This window comes from Dendropsophus ebraccatus, chromosome 2 (genome assembly GCF_027789765.1).
Source record: "Dendropsophus ebraccatus isolate aDenEbr1 chromosome 2, aDenEbr1.pat, whole genome shotgun sequence".
In the NCBI taxonomy this organism is placed as follows: domain Eukaryota; kingdom Metazoa; phylum Chordata; class Amphibia; order Anura; family Hylidae; genus Dendropsophus; species Dendropsophus ebraccatus.
Genome location: NC_091455.1, coordinates 69,328,096 through 69,352,771, shown reverse-complemented (window position 1 = coordinate 69,352,771; position 24,676 = coordinate 69,328,096). Strand labels below are relative to the sequence as shown.

Here is a 24,676-nt window from a genome sequence, read left to right as displayed (position 1 = left end):
TCTAAAGCTACACAGTTCTGTGGACACATGAAGCTCCCGTGTTCTTTATCTATAGGACCCGCAGTTCTACTTTTCACCGACAGATGGCACAGTTGTACGGTTTCGCTTGATTAGTAAAAAAAACAATGCGCCTGCGCGGAGGGATGTGACCCGCTGCCTACAGGAAGAAACGTGTTCAAATAGTATAAGGGCGGTAGTGGTGAGACTACAGCTCTGTAGGGTCGCGTCCCCCTCATAACGAGACGGGCAGCAGCAAGCAGCTCGTGTAGTCAGTGAGCGGCATATAGAGGCCCTGTGCATGGCTGTGGTGTGTGAGAGCGCCGCCGGCTGGCTGCTGGATGAATTAGCTCTGGTCAACAAGTGGTATCAGGTCGGAGGGGAGCCCGGCGCCCCATCACTGCCGCAAACCGAGTCACACCTGACGTCGTGTTACAGGTTAAGAGATTTCTTCAGGCTCCGTAAACCTTACCTTACTTCTCAGCCTACTGTGACCCCAGAGAGGGACAGCGCCCCCAGCCGGTGCCCCCGAGTCAGGAAGGTACTGACTGCTCTTACTACTGACTACCACCTGCTTAGTGGGGATAAGAGCTTTGCCTGTGTATAGTATAGTGTGACTGATTCTGCTGGCATCCACTCTCTATGAAGAAGTTCCCATTGATTTCAGAGGGGAAAAAAATCCATGGCCGAATGGTGTCTCTCCATTTTCTCCATGTCTGAAAATTCATCATTTCCTATTAAGCATCAATAGGAGGTGGAGTGTAGGTGGAGTTGCTTGGCTTCCATGTCCACGTTAAAGGGGTTATCCAGTGCTGGCACATTTTATACATGTTGTTGCCGTATAAGAAAATATAAATAACATGTTATGCTTACCTCTCTGTGCTCCCCTGGTGTACTGTTGAGGTGTCGCTAGTGTGCCCCACTGTCTTGGTGTCCTGTTGAGGTGTCGCTAGTGTGCCCCACTGTCTGTAGTTGCTATTATTTCTGAGACAAGCTCATCTTGGGAGTGACCGTCTGCTAAACCAATCACTGGCCGTGGCGTTGTCCTGTCTCAGTGATTGGCTGAGCGGGCTGTCACTGCCGAGGTGAGCTTGTCTCGGAAATAACAGCAGCTACAGACACCGGGGGAGCGTGGAGAGGTAAGCATAACATGTTTATGTTTTCTTATATGGCAGCAGCATGTTAAAAATGTGTGAGTGCCCGATAACCCCTTTGATGTCATATTTAGGTGTGTGAACAGGGCCTAAGGCCATTACTACAGCTGTGTCATTATTGATTAACAGGATTGCTGTAGGTTGCAGTGTTATACCACAACTATTAGGGTGAGTTCTAACACAAAGATTTATCTGACAGAGTATTAAAGCCAAAGCCAGGAAGAGAATATGAACAGGTCATAAAGGAAAGACATTTATTTCTGGCTTTGGCTTCAAAAATCTGTCAGATAAATCTGTCGGTGTAAACAGACCATTAGGGCCCTATTCCACAGGAGCGATAATCGGCCCGATTCAGGCCGATTTTCGCTCGGTGGAATAGAGAGAATGCTCAGCCGATGATCGTGTCATCGGCTGATCGTTCATTTAGGTTCAGACCTAAAATCGTCGTTCGCCACCAGCGCATCGCTACGGTTGAATAGCGGTGCGCGTCGGCGACCAACGATTTCAGCAGAACCATACATTACCTGTCCGGGCGCAGGTCTTCTTCCTCCCGGTCCCGCGCCGCAGCATCTGCTTCGGAGTGGGGCTGTCTGAACTTACAGACCACTCAGCCAATCACTGGCCGGAAACGCCGCTGCCAGTGATTGGCTGAGCGGTATGTCGGTTCAGACAGCCCCGCGCCGAAGCCGATGCTGCGGCGCGGGACCGGGAGGAAGAAGACCTGCGCCCGGACAGGTAATGTATGTAACAAGGGCTGCAAGGACATCGTTAACGATGTCCCAGCAGCCCTTGTTACACGATCATCGGGGTCGTTGAATAGGCCCAGCAAACGAGCGCCGATCTAGCAGATCGGCACGCATTTTCATCGTTGCTCCGCCCGTGGAATAGGGCCCTTAGATTCTAATGTGGTTGTGTGTAATCTAATTTCTTTCTCAATCTTAGGCAGAATTCCCACGTTCTGTTTTCCTCACGGAACACGGACGTGGAATGCCTGTAACAGACTCTCCCCCGCTCGGGTAGCATCTGTGATAAGATGCTGGGAGCGGGGGAACCGGACTGATATGCACTGCACTGTAATAATTCAGCCGCACGGCTCTGTCATTACAGTGCGGTGCATATCTGTACAGTTCCCCCGCTTCCAGCATCTTATTACTGATGCTGCCCGGGCGGCATCTGTGGAAACGCAGCAAGCGGTTTTTCAGGGATAGGAGAGGCCATCAATTGCTGATTGGGAGGGGTCCGACACCTGACAGCCCCACTGATCAGCTGGTCTACACAGCCATAGAATGGGAAGCAGACACAGTAGCCCATAGCCCAGATGTATCCTGATGTCTGAGACAAAAATCACACACATTTTTGTTTTAGACAGATAGGAGCCAATCACAGTTCAGCTTTAATTTCTCAAAATGAGATGTGATTGGTTACTATCTATCTGCCATTGTCTTTGATTGTTGTCTCTGACAGACTGATGAATTTGGGCCTGTGTATGGAGCAAGAAGCCCTACCTCTGTATGTTATATAGTGGTGGCTCCAGGTTGCTGCAGAACAGCTCCTATTCACTTCAGTAGGAGCTGCGCTGCAGTACGGTAGTGCCACCGGTACACAATGTACAGAGCCAAAGCTTCCAGTTCCCTACATTGCTTGCATACAGGCGTCACAGCTGACTGGCAGGGATGTCACCACCCTGACGATCAGCTATTGGGCCATCAATGGGGTTTCCTTAAGCTCGCCTGTTGTTTCAGGTAATTTTTAAAGTGACTGTAACACCAGGCCCAGGCTGAAGCACTGGAGGCGGGCCGACCCACCCTTAGTGGGAAGAAACCCCAGCCCCTCCATGACATGACTCCATTAGAATCAATGGAATCCTATCATAGAGGGGCTAGGGTTTCCTCCCACTAAGGGTGGGTCGGCCCACCTCCAGTGCTTCAGCCTGGGCCTGGTGGTACAGTCACTTTAAGAATAAGCTGTTATGTGTCTACAGATTTACATTATAGAGCAGTGCTGAGAAGCGTAAACTACTAATCCCACTCTGGGGATGGGCAATAATACTGGCTACAGACTCTGTAGGTTCTCAGACTGCCTTTAACTCTATCCAGTCTGTCGTCCTCCTCATGGACTTCTGTGGACAGCATGTAAGCTGATCCCTCAGTGAGCTGATAGTCCTTCTCTTCTCTTAAGACAGACTTGCCCATTTGCCGCAAGCAAATCAGTATACATCCATGTATACAGGTTCATTCTTTGAAATGACTGCAGAATCCGCCTGTGCATAGAATTGAGTCTATGACACGGGCAGAGACAGCTCTTAGAAGGGGAGGAGGAAACTAAAGCAAAAATTGAAAATGAAAATTGGTGCGGCTTACTGGGTCATTTTGGGCTTGGTCCTCAAAGGGTTGAATGATATTTTGAAAAAAATTATAAAACTGTATCTGTCGTCATAAAAAACCTTTGACATGTCATAAAGACATGTTAGATTGCTTGTTGCATGCTTAAAGGGTTAAGGTGACACTTGAGCAAGTTATTACATACATACATACATACATACATACATTAGTATCCTTTGATTCATGTATAGATTTAAACATGTTGAAAATAAAGATCTGATTCTGTGTCCTTACATACTGTAGGTCTGCCTGTGCATCACTGCCATCTGCTGGAGAAAGATGATAACACATGCTGTAGTAATTTTTATTTTCTGATCCTCAGAAAGGACAGGGTAGTGGGTGCTTATGTATTCACTTATACAAGTAAAGCATTGACTGCACAGTGCTTACACATCTGCTTACTTTGTAGCAGTCCTACAGTTTAAAGTGTCACTGTCGTGAATTTTTTTTTTGCAGAAATCAATAGTCCAGGCGATTTTAAGAAACTTTGTAATTGGGTTTATTATCCGAAAAATGCATTTTTATCATGAAAAAGCAGTTTGAAGCTCTCCCCCCTGTCTTCATTGTTCTCCTATGGAGAGAGCTAAAGAAAAGACCAAAACAGGACAACAAAGAGTTAATCTACAAATCCCTCACGGGATATCTCTACTGACCATCACCAGTGACCTGTCTGAGCTCGGATTACAGCTGTCACCCAGCTCCATGCCTGTAATCCTCTGTTATCTGCTTTCTGCTGCCGGCTAACTCCCTCCTTCCTCCTCCCCCCTCCCCTCTCCCTAGAGCAGACAGGGGACGTCTCCTGCAACAAGTCACAATTTTCAGATTTTTCAGAGTGGATGAAAAAGAGGAAGGAGGGGGGGGGACCTGGGAAAAGGCTTTTTACATGCAGATAATGGAAGATTTGGCTAATAAACCCAATTACAAAGTTTCTTAAAATCGCCTGGACTATTGATTTCTGCAAAAAAAAAAATACGACAGTGACTCTTTTAAGTGAAAGAAACATAAATACAATAAAGCATACCTGTGGTTAAAAAATGTAAAAGTTGGGACCAGGGTAGGTAATTATCACTTGTGCAGATGAACACAACTTGAGCATGTTTGAGTTCCATCGTTCTGCATTTAAATACGGGTGGCTGAAGAAGTTGGATGCAGCAATGGGTAGTCCGGGAAAACATAGATACTGCCTATGGCTTATTTTTACAACATGCCCAGCAAAATATACAAATATTTATTACACCGAAATACCCCTTTACGGTCCATTCACATGTACAGGATCTGAAGCAGATTTAAAGATTCAGATATCATTGTAAATAAATGACTGAACCCAGCATAATATCTACTGCAGATCTTGTACTTGTGAATGGACCCTTACGTAAAATTCGGAATGTCCTCTCATCTGTATTATTTTCTGGACTTTTTTTTTTTTTTAACTCTTTAATTTTATCTAAAATTCCAAATTAAATTATCTGGGTATATTCACAAGGAGTGGATGTCCTGCGGATCTTGCATCTGGATTTTATGGGCAAAAAAAGCACACCCTTATAAAGTGCCTATATTGTGGATGAGATTTTACTAGATCTCATCTATACACTGTGGAAAAAATCTGCACAGAAGTGGCCTGCATTGTGGATTGTATGTCTGTGGCATATCAATGTATGTTTTGGATACTATTTGGATTTTTTGCTGCATCAATTGGAAAGTCAAAATTTGCAATGAAATGAATTGTTGCAGGTGGAAACAGATGCAAAATCCACAACATGTCTCCCTTGTGTGAAGATACCCTGTGTTTTTAGAATTAGGAAGAAAGGTTTTTATTCCTTGAAGTGCCTGTGATATATGTTCAGTATGGTTTAACTAAATCCACACCTTTTTACAGTATAAATATATTTGTACCTTTTTATTTTCTTACAGAAACGCAAACGATCAATTGCTTATAATCAAGGGGAACTGGATGCTTTGGAGTATCATAAAAAGGTATGGGATATAATGGCAAGTTTTGTATAAAATATTTTATAGTGATCTCTCATGTTCCACAATCCCTATTATTGTACCTCAAACAGTAAAATAATAGGCTTAGGCATCCATTCACACATCCATCATCTTTTCTGTAGTTATGAACCTGTAACTACGGACAGGATTACAAATATGTATCTGTAAACCTTTCTGCATTTACCAGACCCATTCGTTCAAAAGGGTGATCTGTGCCACCACTACAGACCGCACAATCACTTGTCCAATTTCTTTGCAGCACGTATTAAGGCCCAAAAACGGATTTTTAACAGTTGTGTATAAGGCCATATAGATCAATGGGTCTGCTTTAGGACTGTGTTTGCAGACAGAATAAACAGTTGTGTGAAAGGAGCCTTTAGCTGCAGTCCCCATCTGTTGGTCTATGGATGAAACATTAGAGGCTGGTGGTGACTTATTAAAAAAAAAAAAAAAAAAAAAAGAAATACTTAATGCGTTTCTGTCCTTCTATGGACTAGGGAAATGTGCTGCCCTCCAGCTTTTGCAAAACTTCAATGCCCATCATGTCTAAATGACAAAAACCAAAGCTTCTGCAGTCCTGGCACGATGGGAATTTTAGTCATTATACTGAGGCCTTGGGTTGCACTGACAGTGGATCAGATCCCAGTGATCTTATTGCAGAGAGCTGATCCCATCCACTGCACCACCAATGGCAAAAAGATGCCTTACCCTGCTATTAATAAAGCAACAGGCACCCCATGTACCCCATGTTTTAACACCAACCACAGTGTGTAGAAGGATGCTGCAGGATAATACTATAATCTGTAAGACACAGTCAAACACACAACATAACCAAATCCTACCACATTTAGCACCCAACAAGAAATATGGGGTGTATGGGGGAAGAGCAGGGGGTGATAACTACCCTGTGGGTGGCTCCAGGGCTGTGGAGTTGTGGAGTCAGAGCTAGTTTTGGCTGGATTCGGAAAAAAATGTATAGACTCCGACTCCAGCTTTAAAAAAATCTTTAAAAAATGTAGAATTGAATTTTGATATCAATTTTACAAGTTTTGCTCATAAGTATATATATTATGAGCAACATTGTAATAGGACACTGGCCCTATTAGATAAGGGTATTTGAGGAAAAGTTGTTAGTCGCTATTTGGCAGTTTGTTTCTGAGCTGGAAGAGTCCATTGTGTGGGGGGAGATCTGTGCTGTTTTCTTCCTGGATGCTGGATGACTGTATATGTGCAGCAGTGTAATATGAAGATATAGAGGAGGAGGAGAAGACATAAGTAGTGTAGCAGTAACCTCTGTCCTCAGTGTGGTGTTTTCTCTCTGGGAGAAGATTGTATGTTTTTCTTCAGTGTTCTATGGCTGTGTGTGTGTGCGTGTGCAATGGCTGCAGTAGGCTGTGTGTGCTATGACTGCAGCAGATTGTGTGTGGATGCTATGGCTGCAGCAGGCTGTGTGTGTGTGCGTGCTATGGCTGCAGCTGTGTGTGTGTGTGCGTGCGCGCTATGGCTGAAGCAGGCTGTGTGTGTGTGCGGGCTATAGCTGCAGCTGGCTGTGTGGGTGTGTGTATGCTATGGCTGCAGCAGGCTGTGTGTGTGTGTGCGTGCTATTGCGTGCCCCCTGAGTGACCTTCTGTATCACTGTGTGACCTCTATATGACTATGTGTGACCCCTCTCTATATCACTTTGTGTGACCCCCTGTATATCACTATGGCTGACCTCTATATCACAGGGATCTGGCATTGTTAGCAGTGTTTTTCTAAGTGTGGTGAATATTTAGTTAGAAACATAGAAGACTGTCAGCAGGAGAAGACCCCCTGCTCCATCTAGTCTAGTTGTGAGTAGTTCAGGACATGGAGGCTGGAGACTGGCTGCATCCACTGCACAAACAGAGCAGAATCTGCTTTATATACAGTATTCCTTTATTCGCTCAGAAGTCGTCCCAGGATCATGTAGGACATTAGGGAGAAGCTGCTGAGCCAGTGTGATAAATAACTCCCCTGGTATCTGACTGGCCATTTATGAAGGAGCTGGAGTCGTAGTCGGTCCTTCTAAAATTCAGGAGTCATAGCTGCGGCTTACCGACTCCACAGCCCTGGGTGGCACAGTGGTTAGCCTTGTTGTCTTAGTAGTGTGTACTCCAACAAGGTAGTTATCTGCCCCTGTTGCACTGCCCTTCTTCTGCAGCTTCTACTGAGTTCTAATATTAGCTCCACCTTAAAGGGGTAGTGTGGCACCAATCGCGGCTGAGCGGCTGATGACGCGGCAGCTGTGGAGAACACCGCCGGCAGCCTGGCGGGACTAGGGGACATGTCTCCAGGCAGCCTCCAGCACCTTTAACCCTTTTGTGCTGCACCTAGTTTGGGCCTTAATGACCAAACTCATTTTTCAAAATCTTACATGTCTGTCTTTATGCAGTTATAGTTCAGTGATGTTTTAACATAGGCTAGCCTTTTTTTTTTTTATCGTGAAAATTGGTAAAGTATATTTTTTATATTAAACTTGCGCTATTCAGCATGCAGTAAAAATAACATAATGTATTTTTTGGACCATCCCGGTTACAAATTTGTATTGTTTTTTTTTTTTCTTTTAAACTTTTACCACATCTTCCTGAAAAAAAGTAAAAAAAACTATAGTCACATTGCAAGATTCACAGCGTTCTTATCTTTCGCAGAACAGAGCTGGTTTTGGGACAGTTTTGTTTCAGGAAGATGAATAGATTTTATTGATACCATGTTTTACATACTGTATGTATGACTTTTTGATCGGTTATGTTTTTCTTAGGTAGATTGACAAAATGCAGCAATTCTGGTGCTGTTTTTTTTTTTTTTTTTTTTTTTTCTTTCATTTTTTTTAACTGTGTGGATTGTGCAGTATAAATATCGTTTTATAGCTTGGGTCGTTATGGACATAGCGATAGCAAACGTAAAGTTTTTGTGTTTTTTGTAACAGCATATTATATATGGGGTATACAATGCATTTTTATTGTTGGGGAAGATTTTTTTTTCAATGTTTTATGGCAAACTTACTTTAACTTTTACACTAGTGTACATTATCCAGTGATTTTCTTATCACTGTTACAATACACTGCCCCATCACTGTAGTGCAGTGTATTGTCTATGTCAGCATTTTGCTGACAGGCAGTTTACACAGCTATATCCATGGCAATCCTGGGGACGTTTTTTGCATCTGTTTTTTTTCCCCATAAAATGTATACGTTAAACTGATAGAAAAAACGTAGTGTGGACCCAGCCTTATGGGGTTAACAAAGACGTTAATTCATTGTGATGTTAATTTAGGCCATAATCGCCCAGCCCTCCTATTAAGTGCATGATAAAAGCAACATACTAGTTATGTTATCTGGGTCACTACAATTTGAATGCTACCATATTGATATACAGTAGTTTATTTTGAAGGTTTACTACTTTGGCACAATATAAATTATAAAAAAAAATATGGATGCATTTGGACAATATATTTTAAAATAAACCTGTAAAACCTTTTTAAAGGGAACTCGGGCTGATATGGTTCCCAGGAGCGCCGTATAAAGCTCCTGCAGCAGCTGTGGCATGTACCGGCTGCGGCTGCAGCAGGAGCTTTATACCGGAGAAAAAAAGCGTTTTATTCTCCAGGCATGCTGAGAGCGGTGACTAGATACGGGCGGGGAGCCACCCAAATGACTACTTCCCTGCCTGTTTCTGTCACGCGCCTGGAGAATAAAACTTTATTCTCTGGTATAAAGCTCCTGCTGCAGCCGGTATGTGCCACAGCTGCTGCAGGAGCTTTATACATTGCTCCTGGGAACCATATCAGCACGATTGGGCTGATTGGTTCCCTTTAAACCATCATAAACATTCTTGTTGTTAAGGGGTTAAAATAATGTGTTTTTGTATTCTCAGCTTCAGTTTGTGGCTATAGCAATAAGTTGGTGTAGCAGAGGCAGAATTTGGCGGGCTCACAAAGGAAACAAGAGCATCCAACTATTTCAGGTCGTGGGAAGTACAGTAAATTCTTTATGGCTTTCTGAGCTCTTCTATTATCATAAAGAAAACATCTTGTATTTTTCTTATTCTTTGTGTTTTTATTGTGAAAATGTTCCAGTGTTTTGAATTGTAAGAATTGAAAATTGTAACACATCATTTTTAGTAAATGCGGAAATTTCCTCTCACCGGACTGGCCCACCTTCAGTGCTCCACCCCCGTGTCCGGAAATAGAACGGCACCATACGTGGGAACCAGGCTGCAGTTCAAAAAAGGGATCGTGGCAACAGCTTCCCCATGCCTGCACCATTCTATCCATGTGCATAACTTAAAAACAGATTGAGGATATATTTGCCGACTTATGGGGTTATGCTTTGCTGTCTCTATAAAAGTGCTGAACTGCTGTTCATTTCTCCTCACGGCAAACACCACTGCAGGATATTTCTATTTTATATTCTTCAAGATTTGTTTTCCAGTAATGACTCTACTTTGTACTGATCTTTAGTAAACCATCAAAGCTTTACTCCTCTTAAAAATACAGTCTGCGTGAAGCATCTCTTAAAGCTATGTACTGTATCAGAAGCCAAGATAATTCCATCATCTATAGGACTTTTAATACACATTTCTTTTCCTGTCACTAGGGTTTCGCTGTTGTAATGCTCTGCAGGAAGATGTGCTAAATAGGTGTTCATGGTGATAACTCTCTAATATGCAGCAAGCAAGGAACATGACTTGGTTGTATGGGCAGTATAGATTTATGCGCCCATGAAGTGCTCTGCTTGTGAGGCTGCAGCCTTGAATTTGATTATGAAACCCTTCTGATGTAGTAAAAGTCTGCAAACAAGGTCTGCATGAATTATAAATGGTGCTGAATTTTTCATTGACTAAATTACGGAATGTTTTCTAGAAGGGATCTCTTCACTATATACATAATTTACTAGTAATAATGGCTGTTGCTTTTACTAGGAGAGTACAGTAACTGGTGGCATGAGTGGGAACACAGAATACATAGATGACTTGCAAATTCTAACAAAGTATTTGGAGTGAGTTTATTTTAATATCTTCAAGGGTAATAGGTTACTGTTGGGTGTGTTAAGTTCCCCCCCCCCCCCCATCTGATCTTATTGATTTTTGCCGAGAGGTCAGTTTGGCCAACGGTTATTGAAAATTGGTACTCTAGAATAGTCAGTGTTAGCATATGCAATTTATTTCATATCAGCATGAGGCATATATCATAGCACACAATAAAAGTCTGCAGATGATGTCAGGTAAGAGTTGCTAGCCAGACATCCCATCAGGGTTCCAAAATTACAGTAGTGATTAATGTATAAAGAAGACATGAATAACTAATACTACTGCATTGTTTTGGTCCTCCCAGACCTTGTGTAAGAAGCTAAATCAGTGCTAGTCTGAGAACAGATGATATCCGGATCAAACAGCATGAGCCCATGTAATAAATCTGGGGCATTTATAGACTCTCTACTATGTTTGTGCCGGCTAACAATTAGACAGCATTAATAAATATGGCCCATTGTTTTTTGGAAAAACGATTCAATTTAATATCTGCCCACTGAGGAATTTAGTGACTAGAGTCAACTTGTAAGGACCTTCTAGAATAGGCAGGAATTAAAAAAATAAAATACAAGTTGTACTAGATCATTTTCCACAGCAATAAATGACCGCTTACTTAACCCCTTCGTGCTGCAGCTAGTTTTGGCCTTAATGACCAGGCTAATTTTTCAAAATCTGACCTGTCTCACTTTATGCTCTTATAGCTCAGTGATGCTTTAACGTATGCTAGCGATTCTGAGATTGTTTTTTCGTGACATATGGCACTTTATGTTAGTGGCAAAATTTGGTCACTACTTTGTGTGTTTTTTGTGAAAAACATCAAAATATCATGAAAAATTAAAAAAATTTGCATTTTATGAACTTTGAAATTCTCTGCTTCTAAAAAAAGAAAGTCGTAGCACATAAATTAATTACTAAGTCACATTACCAATATGTCTTCTTTATTCTGGCATAATTTGGTAAACATATTTTACTTTTTTAGGGTGTTATGGGGCTTAGAAATTTATCAGCAAATGATCACATTTTCGTGAAACAGATTTTTTTTAGGGACCAGTTCTTTTTTTAAATGTATTTAGAAGTCTGGTATCCTGAAAACCCCCATAAGTGACCCCATTTTGGAAACTACACACCTTAAAGAATTAATCTAGGGGTATAATGAGCATTTTAACCCTACAGGGGCTGGAGGAAAGTATTCACAATTAGGCAGTAAAAAAATGGAAAATTTTAATTTTCCAATAATATATACGTTTAGATTAAAGTTTCTCATTTTCAAAAGGAATATGAGACAAAAAGCACCCCAAAATTTGTAATGCAGGTTCTCTTGAGTACCACATATGTGGGCGTAAACCACTGTATGGGCACACAGCAGGGCTCAGAAGGAAGGGAGCACCAATTAGCTTTTCCAATGCAAATTTTGCTGAAGACGTTTCTGAGCACCAGGTGCGTTTGCAGTGCCCCTGTAGTGTCAGCAGAGAGAAAAACCCCCATAAGTCACCCCATTTTGGAAAGTACACCCCTCAAAGAATTCATCTTGGTATGTGGTGACCATTTTGACCCCACAGGTATTACAGGAAAGTATTCAAAAGAAGACAGTAAAAATGAAAAACTCGAATTCTTCCAATATGTTCGTTTAGTTTGAAATTTCTCAATTTCACGAGGAACAAGAGGAAAAAAGTACCCCAAAATTTGTAACGCAAGTTCTCCTGAGTACAATGGTACCCCATATGTGGGCATAAACCACTGCATGGGCACACAGGAGGGCTCAGAAGGGAAGGAGCGCCAATTAGCTTTTTCAATGCAGATTTTGCTGCAGAAGTTTCCGAGCGCCAGGTGCGTTTGCAGTGCCCCTGTAGTGCCAGCGGAGTAAAATCTCGCCATAAGTCACTGCATTTTGGAAAGTGCACCCCTCAAAGTATTCATCTTGGTGTGTGGTGACCATTTTGACCCCACAGGTATTTGAGGAAAGTATTCAAAAGTAGACAGTAAAAATGAAAAACTCGATTTTTTCCAATAATATGTTCCTTTAGTTTGAAATTTCTCAATTTCTCGAGGAACAGGAGAGAAATGTCACCCCAATATATGTAAAGCAGGTTCTCCTGAGTAGAACGGTACCCCATATGTGGGCATAAACCACTGCATGGGCACACAGCCGGGCTCAGAAGGGAAGGAGCGCCAATTAGCATTTTCAGTGCAGATTTTTCTGAAGAAGTTTCTGAGCGCCAGGTGCGTTTGCAGAGCCCCTGTAGTGTCAGCAGAATAGATTCCCCCCAAAAGTCACCCCATTTTGGAAAGTGCACCCCTCAAAGAATTCATCTTGGGGTGTGGTGACCATTTTTACCCCACAGGTATTAGAGGAAAGTATTCAAAATTAGCCAGTAAAAATGAAAAACTCGAATTTTTCCAATAATATGTTGGTTTAGTTTGAAATTTCTCAATTTGACGAGGAACAGGAGAGAAAACGTACCCCAAAATCTGTAACGCAGGTTCTCCTGAGTACAACGGTACCCCATATGTGGGCATAAACCACTGTATGGGCACACAGCAGGGCTCGGAAGGGAAGGAGCGCCAATTTACAGGAGCAAAACCGCAGCTAGTAATGGTTATTAGAATAGCGCAGTTACTAAAATAAAATAAAAAAAATGAGATTACAGGTAATGTGGGGTGGTTACGGGCAACCAGGGGTGGTTATGGGCAACCTGAGGTGGTTACAGGTAATCTGGGGTGGTTACGGACAACATGGGGTGGTCACGGGCAACTTGCTGTGGTTACGGCAACGTGGGGTGGTTACAGGCAACGTGGGGTGGTTACGGGCAACGAGGGGTGGTTATGGGCAACGTGGGCTGGTTACGGGCAATCTGCTGTGCTTACAGACAATCTGGGATGGTTACGGGAAACGTGGGGTGGTTACGGGCAACCTGCAGTGCTTACAGACAATCTGGGGTGGATACGGGCAACGTGGGGTGGTTACGGGCAACCTCCAGTGCTTACAGACAATCTGAGGTGGTTACGGGCAACGTGGGGTGGTTACGGGCAACCTGCAGTGCTTACAGACAATCTGGGGTGGTTACGGGCAACGTGGGGTGGTTACGGGCAACCTGCAGTGCTTACTGACAATCTGGGGTGGTTACGGGCAACGTGGGGTGGTTACGGGCAATGTGGGGTGGTTACGGATAAACTGAAGTTCTTATAGGCAATCTGGGGTGGATACCTGTAATCTGGCATGGGCACCGCAATCTGGAGGGGGTCATTGGCAATTTGGGGTGGTCAGAGGCGACGTGCGGTGGTCAGAGGCGACGTGCGGTGGTTACGTGCAATCTGGAGGGGGGTTACATGTAATCTAGCATGATTACGGGGAACTTGGGGGGGTTATGTGCAACCTGGAAGGGTTACAGACAATCTGGGATTGTTACTGATAAACTGAAGTGCTTATAGGTAATCTGGGGTGGGTACATGTAATTTGGGGTGGTTACGGGCAATCGGGAGGGGGTCACTGGCAATTTGTGGTGGTTACGGGCAACGTGCAGTGGTTACGGGCAACGTGCGGTGGTTACGGGTAATCTGGGGAGGGGTTAGGGGTAATTTGGGAGTAAACTGCAATTATTACTATAATAAAAAGTGTGTGTTTTATTTTTTTGTATGTTTGTCACTTTTTGTACTTTACATATTCATTTTCACTGTATTACTATGATTACTGTGATATTTTCTGTCTCAGTAATCATAGTTCAGTGACAGAGACCAAATTGGTCTCTAAATTTTCAGAGTTGGCTGGTTGTGAAGCGCATGCGCACTTCATAACCAGCCAGGACGTCGAGGAGGAAGGAGCTCCAGGAGCAGGTGAGTATATGGGGAAGGGGAGGGTGACTCGGGGACAAGGGTGACAGGAGGGGTGGGGGGCGACTTGGGGGGTGGGGGTACATCACTTTTTATCCCCTGTCACCAATCATTCATGGTGACAGGGGATAAAAAGTGCCTGGATGCACATGGTACAAGCGATCAGCGGTATATAGTATATACCGCTGATCGCTTGTACCGGGACCCAACAGGGGGGTCCCCGATGACTGCCCCATGCTCTCCGCTACTTCCGGTGGCGGAGAGCATGGGGCTTTCATTCATTTTAACTTTTCCATCGCTGTGAACCGACATTAGTCGGTTCACAGCGATGGCGGCGGCCATCTTGGAAATGATGGCCGCCGGGGGAGGGGGGTTAGTGATTCCCTACTAGGGGGGGCTGATCTGAGGTCTGGGGGACACTTATTTCATCTCCCCCCGCCGTAGATTCACGGCGGGGGGAGATGAAAGGCGGCGGCAGCACCGGTAATCTCCTTTACCGACGGCCGCCGCTATAACGTTAATAGCGGCGATCGTCGGTAAGGGGGGGGGGGGGTCCGTGACTGACCCCACACACTGCCCCAACCCCTCAGCTACCTCCGGTAGCCGGGGGGATGGGGTGGGGGCCGTCCCGGCCCCGCAGCCTTATTCTCTGCCATCGCCGTAAAAAGCTGATGGCAGCAGAATAAGGACCCTTAGTGACCGCCGTAAAAAGCCGTATCGGCGGTCACTAAGGGGTTAAAGGAGAAGTCCGGCCAAAATTAATTTTTGATATGTTGTTACTTATGAAAAGTTATACAAATTTCTAATGTACATTAATTATGGGAAATGCACATATAGGGCTATTTCCCTTAATTTAGTAGATCAGGAAGTGTTAGAATTCTCTCAGATACAGTGACCTCACGACAAAAGGTGTTATTCCTATGGAGTGTCCAGCAGGGGGCGCTCTATATGTAGAAGTCTATGGGACTTTGTTTCTATAGATTTCTTTGTAAAGTAATGTAATGTAGTGTACAGTATGCTTTATTGAATGAATACATCTATGGAATACTTTGGGGAGCAAGTGTCCTTGCTCCCCAAAGTATTGCATAAATGTATTCGATCAGTATAAGCAGGTGATGGGAGTAGTAGCTGAGTTATGGCTATCACTTGCCTGGCGCAGGGGGGAGACGCTCATCACACAGGAGCGCTCCCCCCTCCTCCTTCTTCCGGGATCCGGGGAACCTCCCCCCTATCCCAGGGCTGACTTCCCGCCTGGCCGCCGCTCTCCCCCTACACATACTGGCTCCCGATGCATCCTGGTGTCCGCACTGACCGTCCTCTCCCACGCGTGCTGGCCAGAAAGCGTCGGGAGCTGGTATGTGTGGGGGGAGAGCGGTGGCCAGGCAGGGAGTCAGCCCCGGGATAGGGGGGAGGTTCCCCGGATCCCGGAAGGAGGAGGAGGGGGGAGCGCTCCTGTGTGATGAGCGGCTCCCCCCTGCGCCCGGCAGTGGGCAAGTCATAGCATAAACCCAGCTACTACTCCCATCACCTGCTCATACTATGAGCAGATGATGGGAGCAGTAGTTTAGTGTATATATAGTCCGGATCGGCGGGCTTACTGTGATATCCTAATGTACTGATTGAATACATTTATGCAATAATTTGGGGAGCAAGGACACTTGCTCCCTAAAGTATTTCATAGATATATTCATTCAATAAAGCATACTGTACACTACATTACATTACATAGAAATCCATAGAAACAATAAAGTCCCATAGATTTCTACATATAGAATGCCCCCTGCTGGACACTCCATAGGAATTACACCTTTCGTCGTGACGTCACTGTATCTGATAGAATCTGAAGTCTCCCTGATCTACTAAATTAAGGGAAATAGCCCTATATGTGCATTTCCCATAATTAATGTAGATTAAAAATTTGTATAACTTTCCATAAGTAATAACATATCAAAAATTAATTTTGGCCGGGCTTCTCCTTTAACTCCTTTTGTTCTTTACCATTATGCTGGAAGCTGATTCCGCTTGTTGGACATAGGCATCAATAGACAGAAGCTGTACCACTGGCCTAAATTGGATATGTTTCTGGGAATTCTCTCTGACATTTAAGGGGGGCATTCCTCAGAAAGGGGGAGGATGAGCTTCTGAAATTTTAATACCTCCTAAATCAAGTGATGTAAAGCTGCTTTAGGCCGTACCAGATGGCCGATATACTAGATCATGCATCCGGGGTTGTATTAACCAATTAACGACCCAGGGTGTACCTGCACATCCTGTGTCAGTTTAGGGAGCGACCCTGCTTTCAGCTACTGCGCTTCTGGCTGCTGTCGGGGACTGTGGCTATTAGTTGGGGCGGCCCGATCGGGGTGCCCACTAATTAGCAAATTAAATGCAGCTGTCAAAACTGACGGCTGCATTTAAGTGGCTTGTGTCCCCTATCCATGGACTAGTTGTGGGATCACCCCTCCCCAATGCGATCGCGAAGGGACGATCCCTGCATGTTGCCGGGTCAGGCCTCTTCACCGTAATGGCGCTGATCCTGGCTCAGCAATCCATTGCTCTGGGCTCCAGCAGGCCAGAACAATGGGTCATGGATCTCATTGATCTATGCAGTGAACTGTATAGATCTCAATGAGAGATTAATGCAGTTATAATAGAAGCTCCCTAGGGAACTATTAAATTATCACATTCTTGATTGCGCATGGTAAATGGCATAAGTGCAAAAGCATACCAAAGCGCAACATTGCTGATTTTTAGTCAAATCAAATCCAGAAAAATTGTAATTTAAAGGGGTTATCCAGTGCTACATAAACATGGCAACTTTCTTTCAGAGACAACATGACTCTTGGCTCCAGTTTAGGTGCGGTTTGCAGTTAAGCTCCATTCACTTCAATGGAACTGAGCAGCAAAACACTGCCCAAGCTGGAAGAAAGTGGCCATGTTTTGTAGCGCTGGATAACCCCTTTAAAGCCATCAAAAAGTCGCATATACTGAGGCAAAGTGCTGGTAGAAAGTACAGATCATGGCACCAGGGCTGTGGAGTCTGAGTCTGAGTTGGAGTCGGAAAAAATGTATTGACTCCGACTCCAGCTTTAAGAAAATCTTTTACAAAATTTAGAATTGAGTTTTGATTTGAGTTTTATAAGTTTGGCTTATCAATATATTTTAGGAGCAACATTCTAATAGGACACTGGCCCTATTAGATAAGGGGGGGGGTCGAGGAAAAGTTGTCAGTCACTATTTGGCAGCTTGTTTCTGTGCTGGAAGAGTCCATTGTGTGGGGGGAGATCTGTGCTGTTCTCTTCCTGGATGCTGTATGACTGTATATGAGCAGCAGTGTAATATGGAGATATCCTGTGTAGTATAGAGGAGGAGGAGAAGACATAAGTAATGTAGTAGTCAGGGCTGTGGAGTCGGTAAGCCGCAGCTCTGACTCCAACTCTGACTCCTGAATTTTATCAGGACAGACTCCCTACTCCGACTCCTGCTCCTTCATAAATGGCCGGTCATATACCAGGGGAGTTATTTATCACACTGGCTCAGCAGCTTCTCCCTAATGTATTACATGATCCTGGGGCGACTTCTGAAACATACAAAGGAAGCTTCTCCTGTGTGTGCAGTGGATGCAGCCAGTCTCCAGCCTCCATGTCCTGAACAACTCAGAACTAGACTAGATGGAGCAGGTGATCTTTTCCTGCTGAAAGTTTTCTATGTTTCTAACTAAATATTCACCATACTTAAAGTGGCACTGTCACCTCCTTTGTGCATTCTGACATCATTACACAGGTGTAAAGGGTAAATTTTGCGTTTTTCATACCTTATTTTATATCATACGTCATGGTGCTTGTTCAAGTAAAAGGTAATCTTTTATCAACTGCAGATTGTGTTAAGTGGGCGGGGCCTTGCAGCATTACAAGTTTTGCAGCGCCACTTAGCCCCACCCACAACGGCACAGTTGGCCCCGCCCCCTTGTCGGCCATTGGAACAGGCTGTCTGAAAGGTCTAGACCCCACCCCCTTTGTCAGCCAACCAATGGGCATCAAGGGGGCAAGGCCCCGCCCACTTAATACAATCTGCAGTTGATAAAAGGACACTTTTTACTTGAACAAACACCATGGCGTTTGATATAAAATAAGGTATGAAAAACGCTGAATTTACCTTTTACACCTGTGTAGAGAGGTCAGAATGCATAAAGGGGGTGACAGTGTCACTTTAAAGAAACACTGCTAACAATGCCAGATACCTGTAATATAGAGGTCAGCCATAGTGATATACAGGGGGTCCCACATAGTGATATAGAGAGGTGTCACACATAGTGATATAGAGAGGGGGTCACACATAGTGATATAGAAGGCCACTGTGGGGACATTCAATAGCATGCACACACACACACACACACACACACAGCCGGCTGCAGCCATAGCATACACCCACACACACACACAGCCTGCTTCAGCCATAGCGCGCACACACACAGCCTGCTGCAGCCATAGCACACACACACACACACACACACACACACAGCTTGCTGCAGCCATAGCAGAAACCACACATACACACAGCCTGCTGCAGCCATAGTGCGTGCGCACACACACGCGCACACACACACACACACACACACACACACAGCCTGCTGTGGCCATAGCACACATACACACAGCCTGCTGCAGCCATAGTGCGCGCGCACACACACACACAGCTTGCTGCAGCCATAGCACACACACACACACAGCCTGCTGCAGCCATAGCACACACACAGCCTACTGCAGCCATAGCAAACACACACAGCTGCAGCCATAGAACACTGAGGGAAAACACACAATCTTCTCCCAGAGAGAACACCACACTGAGGACAGAGGTTACTGCTACACTACTTATGTCTTTTCCTCCTCTATATTACACAGGATATCTTCACATTACATTTCTGCACATATACAGTCGTCCTGCATTTAGGAAGAGAACAGCACAGATCTCCCCCCACACAATGGACTCTTCCAGCTCAGAAACAAACTACCAAATAGTCACCGACAACTTTTCCATGACCCCCCTTATGTAATAGGGCCAGTGTCCTATTAGAATGTTGCTCATAATATATATTTATGAGAAAAACTTGTAAAATTGATATCAAAATTCAATTCTACATTTTTTAAAGATTTTTTTAAAGCTGGAGTCGGAGTCAGTACATTTTTTTCCAACTCCATGACTCCGACTCCACAGCCCTGGTAGTAGTAACCCCTGTCCTTAATGTGGTGTTTTCTCTCTGGGAGAAGATTGTGTGTTTTTTTTCAGGGTTCTATGGCTGCAGCTGTGTGTGTGTGTGTGTGTGTGTGTGTGTGTGTGTGTGTGTGTGTGTGTGTGTGCGCGTGCGCTATGGCTGCAGCAGGCTATGTGTGTATGAGTGTTTCTGTGTGTGTGTGTGCTATGTGCTCCTGCAGTGACCCCTGTATATCACTATGTGTGACCCCTCTATATCACTATGGTTGAGCTCTCTATATCACAGGTATCTGGCATTGTTAGCAGTGTTTCTTGTATGGTGAATATTTAGTAGAGGGTTGGCAGCAGGAAATGATCACCTTGCTCCATCTAGTCTAGTTCTGAGTTGTTCAGGACATGGAGGCTGGAGACTGGCTGCATCCACTGCACACACATGAGGGAATGAGGAAAGATATAAACCAGCTTCTCCTAAGTCGCCCCAGGATCATGTAGGACATTAGGGAGAAGCCAGTGTGATAAATAACTCTCCTGGTATCTGACTGACCATTTATGAAGGAGTTGGCCCTGATATAATTCAGCAGTCAGAGTCAGAGCTGCGGCTTACCAACTCCACAGCCCTGCATGGCGCAAAAAATGGCTCACTTTACAGCTCTATAGACCAAAGGATAAAAGTGTTATAAGTTTTGTAATAGAGCAATTTAAAAAAAGCCGTCAATTAAAATAGAAGTTATATAAGTTGCATATCCTAATCGTACTGACTTGGGGAACATATGTAATATGTCAGTTTTACCATAGGGGGAACCGCATACCCCCACCCCCCACCCCCAATAACAAAAATGGCTGTTTGTTTGTTCTTGTTTTTTCAATTTCACCACACAAACACCTTTTAAACATGAGGAGGAAAAAACAAAAGCACAAAAATGAAATTTGGCTTGGTCATCAAAGGGTTAAAGGAGAATTCCAAACAAAACATAAATTTAAGTATGCTATTGCCCAACAAAAATGATACAAATTCTCAATGTACACTAATTATGGGAAATGAACATATAGGGGGAGATTTATTAAACTGGTGTACAGTAGAATTGTCTTATGGTGCGTTTACACAGGCAGATTTATCTGACCAATTTTGGAAGCCAAAGTCAGGAATGGACTTGAAAAGACAGGGAATCTCAGTCTTTCCTTTATGACCTGCACCCTGTTTATAGTCTGTTCCTGGCTTTGGCTTTAGAAATCTGTCAGATTAATCTGTCTCTGTAAATGCACCATTAGTTGCCTCTAGCAACCAATCAGATTCCACTTTTCAGATTCTTTGAAAAATGAAAGGTGGAATCGGATTGGTTGCTAGGGGCAACTAAGACCATTCTACTGTACACCAGTTAGATAAATTTCACCCAAAGTTCCTTCGTTTACTAACATACAGAGGTGCAGGGCTGTGCAGCGGCAGGGACAGGAGCGTGAAGCAGGACGGGGGATATAACACTGGGATGATGTGACATGTGAATCATCATTATCCCGATGGTTTCTCCCCCGTCCCTGCACAGGAGTTATCTGTGTTGTGTGGGCGGCCAGTAAACCTGGATAGTCGACTGCTGTGGGAGCTGCTCTCACCAGCTCTCCTCCATCAGACCTGTCAGCCCGTGCTCAGTCCTTCTGCCCGTGTAGCCATGTAGCAACCTGCTTTCCAAACCTTCTGTGTTACTCTGCGCTTGGGGAGAGAGCAGGCTGTGCCTGGGGAGGAAGGGCAAAGAGACACGGCTTCAGGGAGAAAATAAAGGAAGGTCCAGACAGTGGTCAGCTACACGGCTGCACGGGCTGACAGGTCTGATGGATGAGACGAGCTGAGAGAGCAGCTCCTCCAGCAGTTTTCTGTCCAGGTCTATTGGCCGCCCACACAATACAGCTAATGATAGCTCTGGTGCAAGGAAGGGAGAGAGACCCCGGGGATGATGATTCACATGTCACATCATCCTGGTGGTCTCTTTCCCATCCTGCACTGGAACTGTTACTGGAGGTTACCCTACTTCATGCTCCTGTCCCTGCTGCCGCACAGCCCAGCCCGCACCTCTGTATATTAGACAGTGGATCTCGACGTCGCCATTTTTGCTAGGAATAGAAGACTTAAAGGGGTGCTCCAGCGTGGGGGCACTTTTTTGGGGGGACCACTTACCTCCCCGGTTCCAGTGGCGGGTCCCGCATCACTGCGCTCCGGTGCCCGGTTTCCGGCCGCTTCCGGGTGTCTGACGTGGGCCTGAGACGTGACGTCTCAGGTCCGCTCAGCCACTCAGTGAAGGAGGCGGGATCCGTTTGAAGTCCGCTCGGATCCCGCCTCCTTCACTGAGTGGCTGAGCGGCCCTGAGACGTAGCGTCTTGGGTGGCGTCAGACACCCGGAAGCGGGCGGGAACTGGGGACCGGAGCGACGTGATGCGGGACCTGCCGCTGGAACCGGGGAGGTAAGTGGATGTCTTTTATTTCAACCACCTCCTCCCCGGTGCCCCCATGCTGGAGCACCCCTTTAAAGCTGTAATAATAAGGAATAAAGCACTATAGGTGCATTTCCCATAACTAGTGTATATTGAGAATTTGTATAATTTTTGTTGGGCAATAACATACTTAAATATGAATCACAATAAGATTTAAAGCCGGCACAGCTAGCAGACCAATTCCTTGGGTGGTTACTTGCACTAGCACGTGGGAGATTCAGGTGTGCAGGTTGGGCGAGCAATAAACAGTAGTGGTGTGCATGAATAGAAACAGTCTTTAAAGCGACTCTGCACCCACAATCTGACCCCCCTAAGCCACTTGTACCTTCAGATAGCTGCTTTTAATCCAAGATCTGTCCCGTGGTCCGTTCGGCAGGTGATGCATTTATTGTTCTAAAAAAATACTTTTAAACTTGAAGCCCGTGCCAAACGGGAGTATCTGTGCCCTAACTTTGCACCACCTCTCCGTCCCTCCTCCCCACCCTCTTCATCATTAGGAATGCCACTGAAACATTTTCTCCATGCTGAACATTGCACAGGTGCCTTAACGATCCAGCCCATGTGCCGGGCTGCCACAGGTGGGGAATAGGAGGCAATCTGCCTGGAGCATTCCTAATGATGAAGAGGGTGGGGAGGAAGGACAGAGGGGTGGTGCAAAGTTAGGCTGCATTCTCACGTTCCGTGATTCTGACGGATCACTGACGTGGAATGCATGTACTGGAGCCCCCCCGCGGCCGGACAGCATCTGTAATTAGATGCTGGGAGCGGGGGAGACTGTATTCATAAGCGCCGCGCTGTAGTAACAGCACCGCGCGGCTGATTCATTACAGCGCGGCGCTTATGAATACAGTCTCCCCCGCTCCCAGCATCTCATTACAGATGCTGTCCGGGCGCTGGGGAGCTCCAGTACATGCATTCTACGAGGGAATGCAACCTAAGGGCACAGATACTCCTGTTTGGCACGGGCTTCAAGTTTAAAAGTATTTTTTTAGGACAACTGCTTCACCTGCCAAACGGACTGCAGGACAGATCTTGGATTAAAAGCAGCTATCCGAAGGTACAAGCGATTTGGGGGGGTCAGATTGTGGGTACAGAGTCGCTTTAAAATGTCCATATTTCAAAGAAATTGTGGCACTCACCACTGTCTTGTGCTTGAAACATGTGATGCTTTATTTACAGATATCCATGTCGACATGTTATGTCTGCGGGTGAGACGTCATAATTTTTGTTGGGCAATTACATAGTTAAATGTTTTGGCCGGCATTGTTATTTAACATCGCTAGTGATGCGCGCACAGCCTTTTGCATTTAATCAGCCGTCAGCTGTTCATTACCTGGACCCGGACGGTCTCTGAAAAATCATACCGGCTGGTACTAAAGTAACGGCTGGATGATCTTTAGCCCCGCAGAGTTCTGATGCAGCTGCACAAAACTGACATGTCAGTTGTTTGCGGCGCCGCTAGGGATCTCGGTCGGACCGTATACTATGTGTATACGCTCCGGCTGGATCCCATAGGCAGCAAAAGCACGTATTTTTTTTTAGAAATAATGGTTTTACGAAAATGTACGTTGTGTGAGCATAGCCTAAAACAATAAAAATGGTTTTTAGGTGTATACTGCTGCATGTCCAGAGCATAGCTGTAGGTTTACTGAGATTGGCTCCTGTCTGTTCAATCATTTAGTCACTAGTTAGGGGTATCTATTGTCTAATCATAGTTATTGCATTGAGGACTAATGGTGCGTTTACACAGAACGATTATTGTTCGAATTTTCAAATAATGATTGCATTTGAGCGATAATCGGCTCTTGTAAACACAGCGAACGATCAAGCGTCGAGCGAGAAATCGTTCATTGTGATCTTTCAATATGTTCTCAAATCGTCGTGTAAACAGTCTTTCACAGATGCACCCTATGTGTGATATGGGCTTAAAGTGACACTGTCACCTCCTTTTTGCATTCTGACATCTCTACACAGGTGTAAAGGGTAAATTTAGCGTTTTTCATACTTTATTTTATATTATACGCCATGGTGCTCGGTCAAGTAAAAAGTGATCTTTTATCAACTGCAGATTGTGCTGAGTGGGTGGGGCCTCGCAGCATTAGCGCCACTTAGCCCCACCCACAGCACCACCATTGGCTGCCCACTTGACACCCATTGGTGGTCCAACCTAGAGGGTGCGGGGCCTAGACCTTTAGGGCTGCCTGTTCCAATGGCCGGCGAAGGGACGGGCCAACAATGCCGTCATGCGTGGGGCTAAGTGGCGCTAATGCAGCGAGGCCCTGCCCTCTCAACACAATCTGCAGTTCATAAAAGATGACTTTTTACTTGAACAAGCACCATGACGTATGATATAAAATAAGGTATGAAAACTGTCAGAACGCACAAAGGAGGTGACAGTGTCACTTTAAGTGATCTTAAAACGATCGCAAAAACTTTTTTTTTTAAACAATTTTTCTCCATCTAAACGCTGATTGTTATCAAAATCAAATTGTTGCTTCAAAATCGTTAAACGATCGATTGGGCGAATTATCGCTCCGTGTAAACGGACGGTTAGTTATTGCACTGAGGTCGCGTAAACCAAAGCTG

The 24,676-nt window shown here is 44.9% G+C and overlaps 1 protein-coding gene across 2 annotated transcripts in view; it reads left to right on the top strand.

Moving 5' to 3' along the window:
• Positions 1–184: 184 nt before the first annotated feature.
• The window catches only part of METTL4 (methyltransferase 4, N6-adenosine), a 116,615-nt gene continuing 92,123 nt past the window's right edge, over positions 185–24,676 (top strand). The window contains exons 1-3 of one of the 2 annotated variants that reach the window (XM_069960085.1): positions 185–538; positions 5,444–5,506; positions 9,416–9,505. In XM_069960085.1, coding sequence (XP_069816186.1) covers positions 299–538; positions 5,444–5,506; positions 9,416–9,505 — 393 coding nt within the window. In that variant the 5' untranslated portion in view covers positions 185–298. The remainder of the gene's footprint in view (positions 539–5,443; positions 5,507–9,415; positions 9,506–24,676) is intronic. The other variant, XM_069960086.1, reaches the window with a different exon arrangement.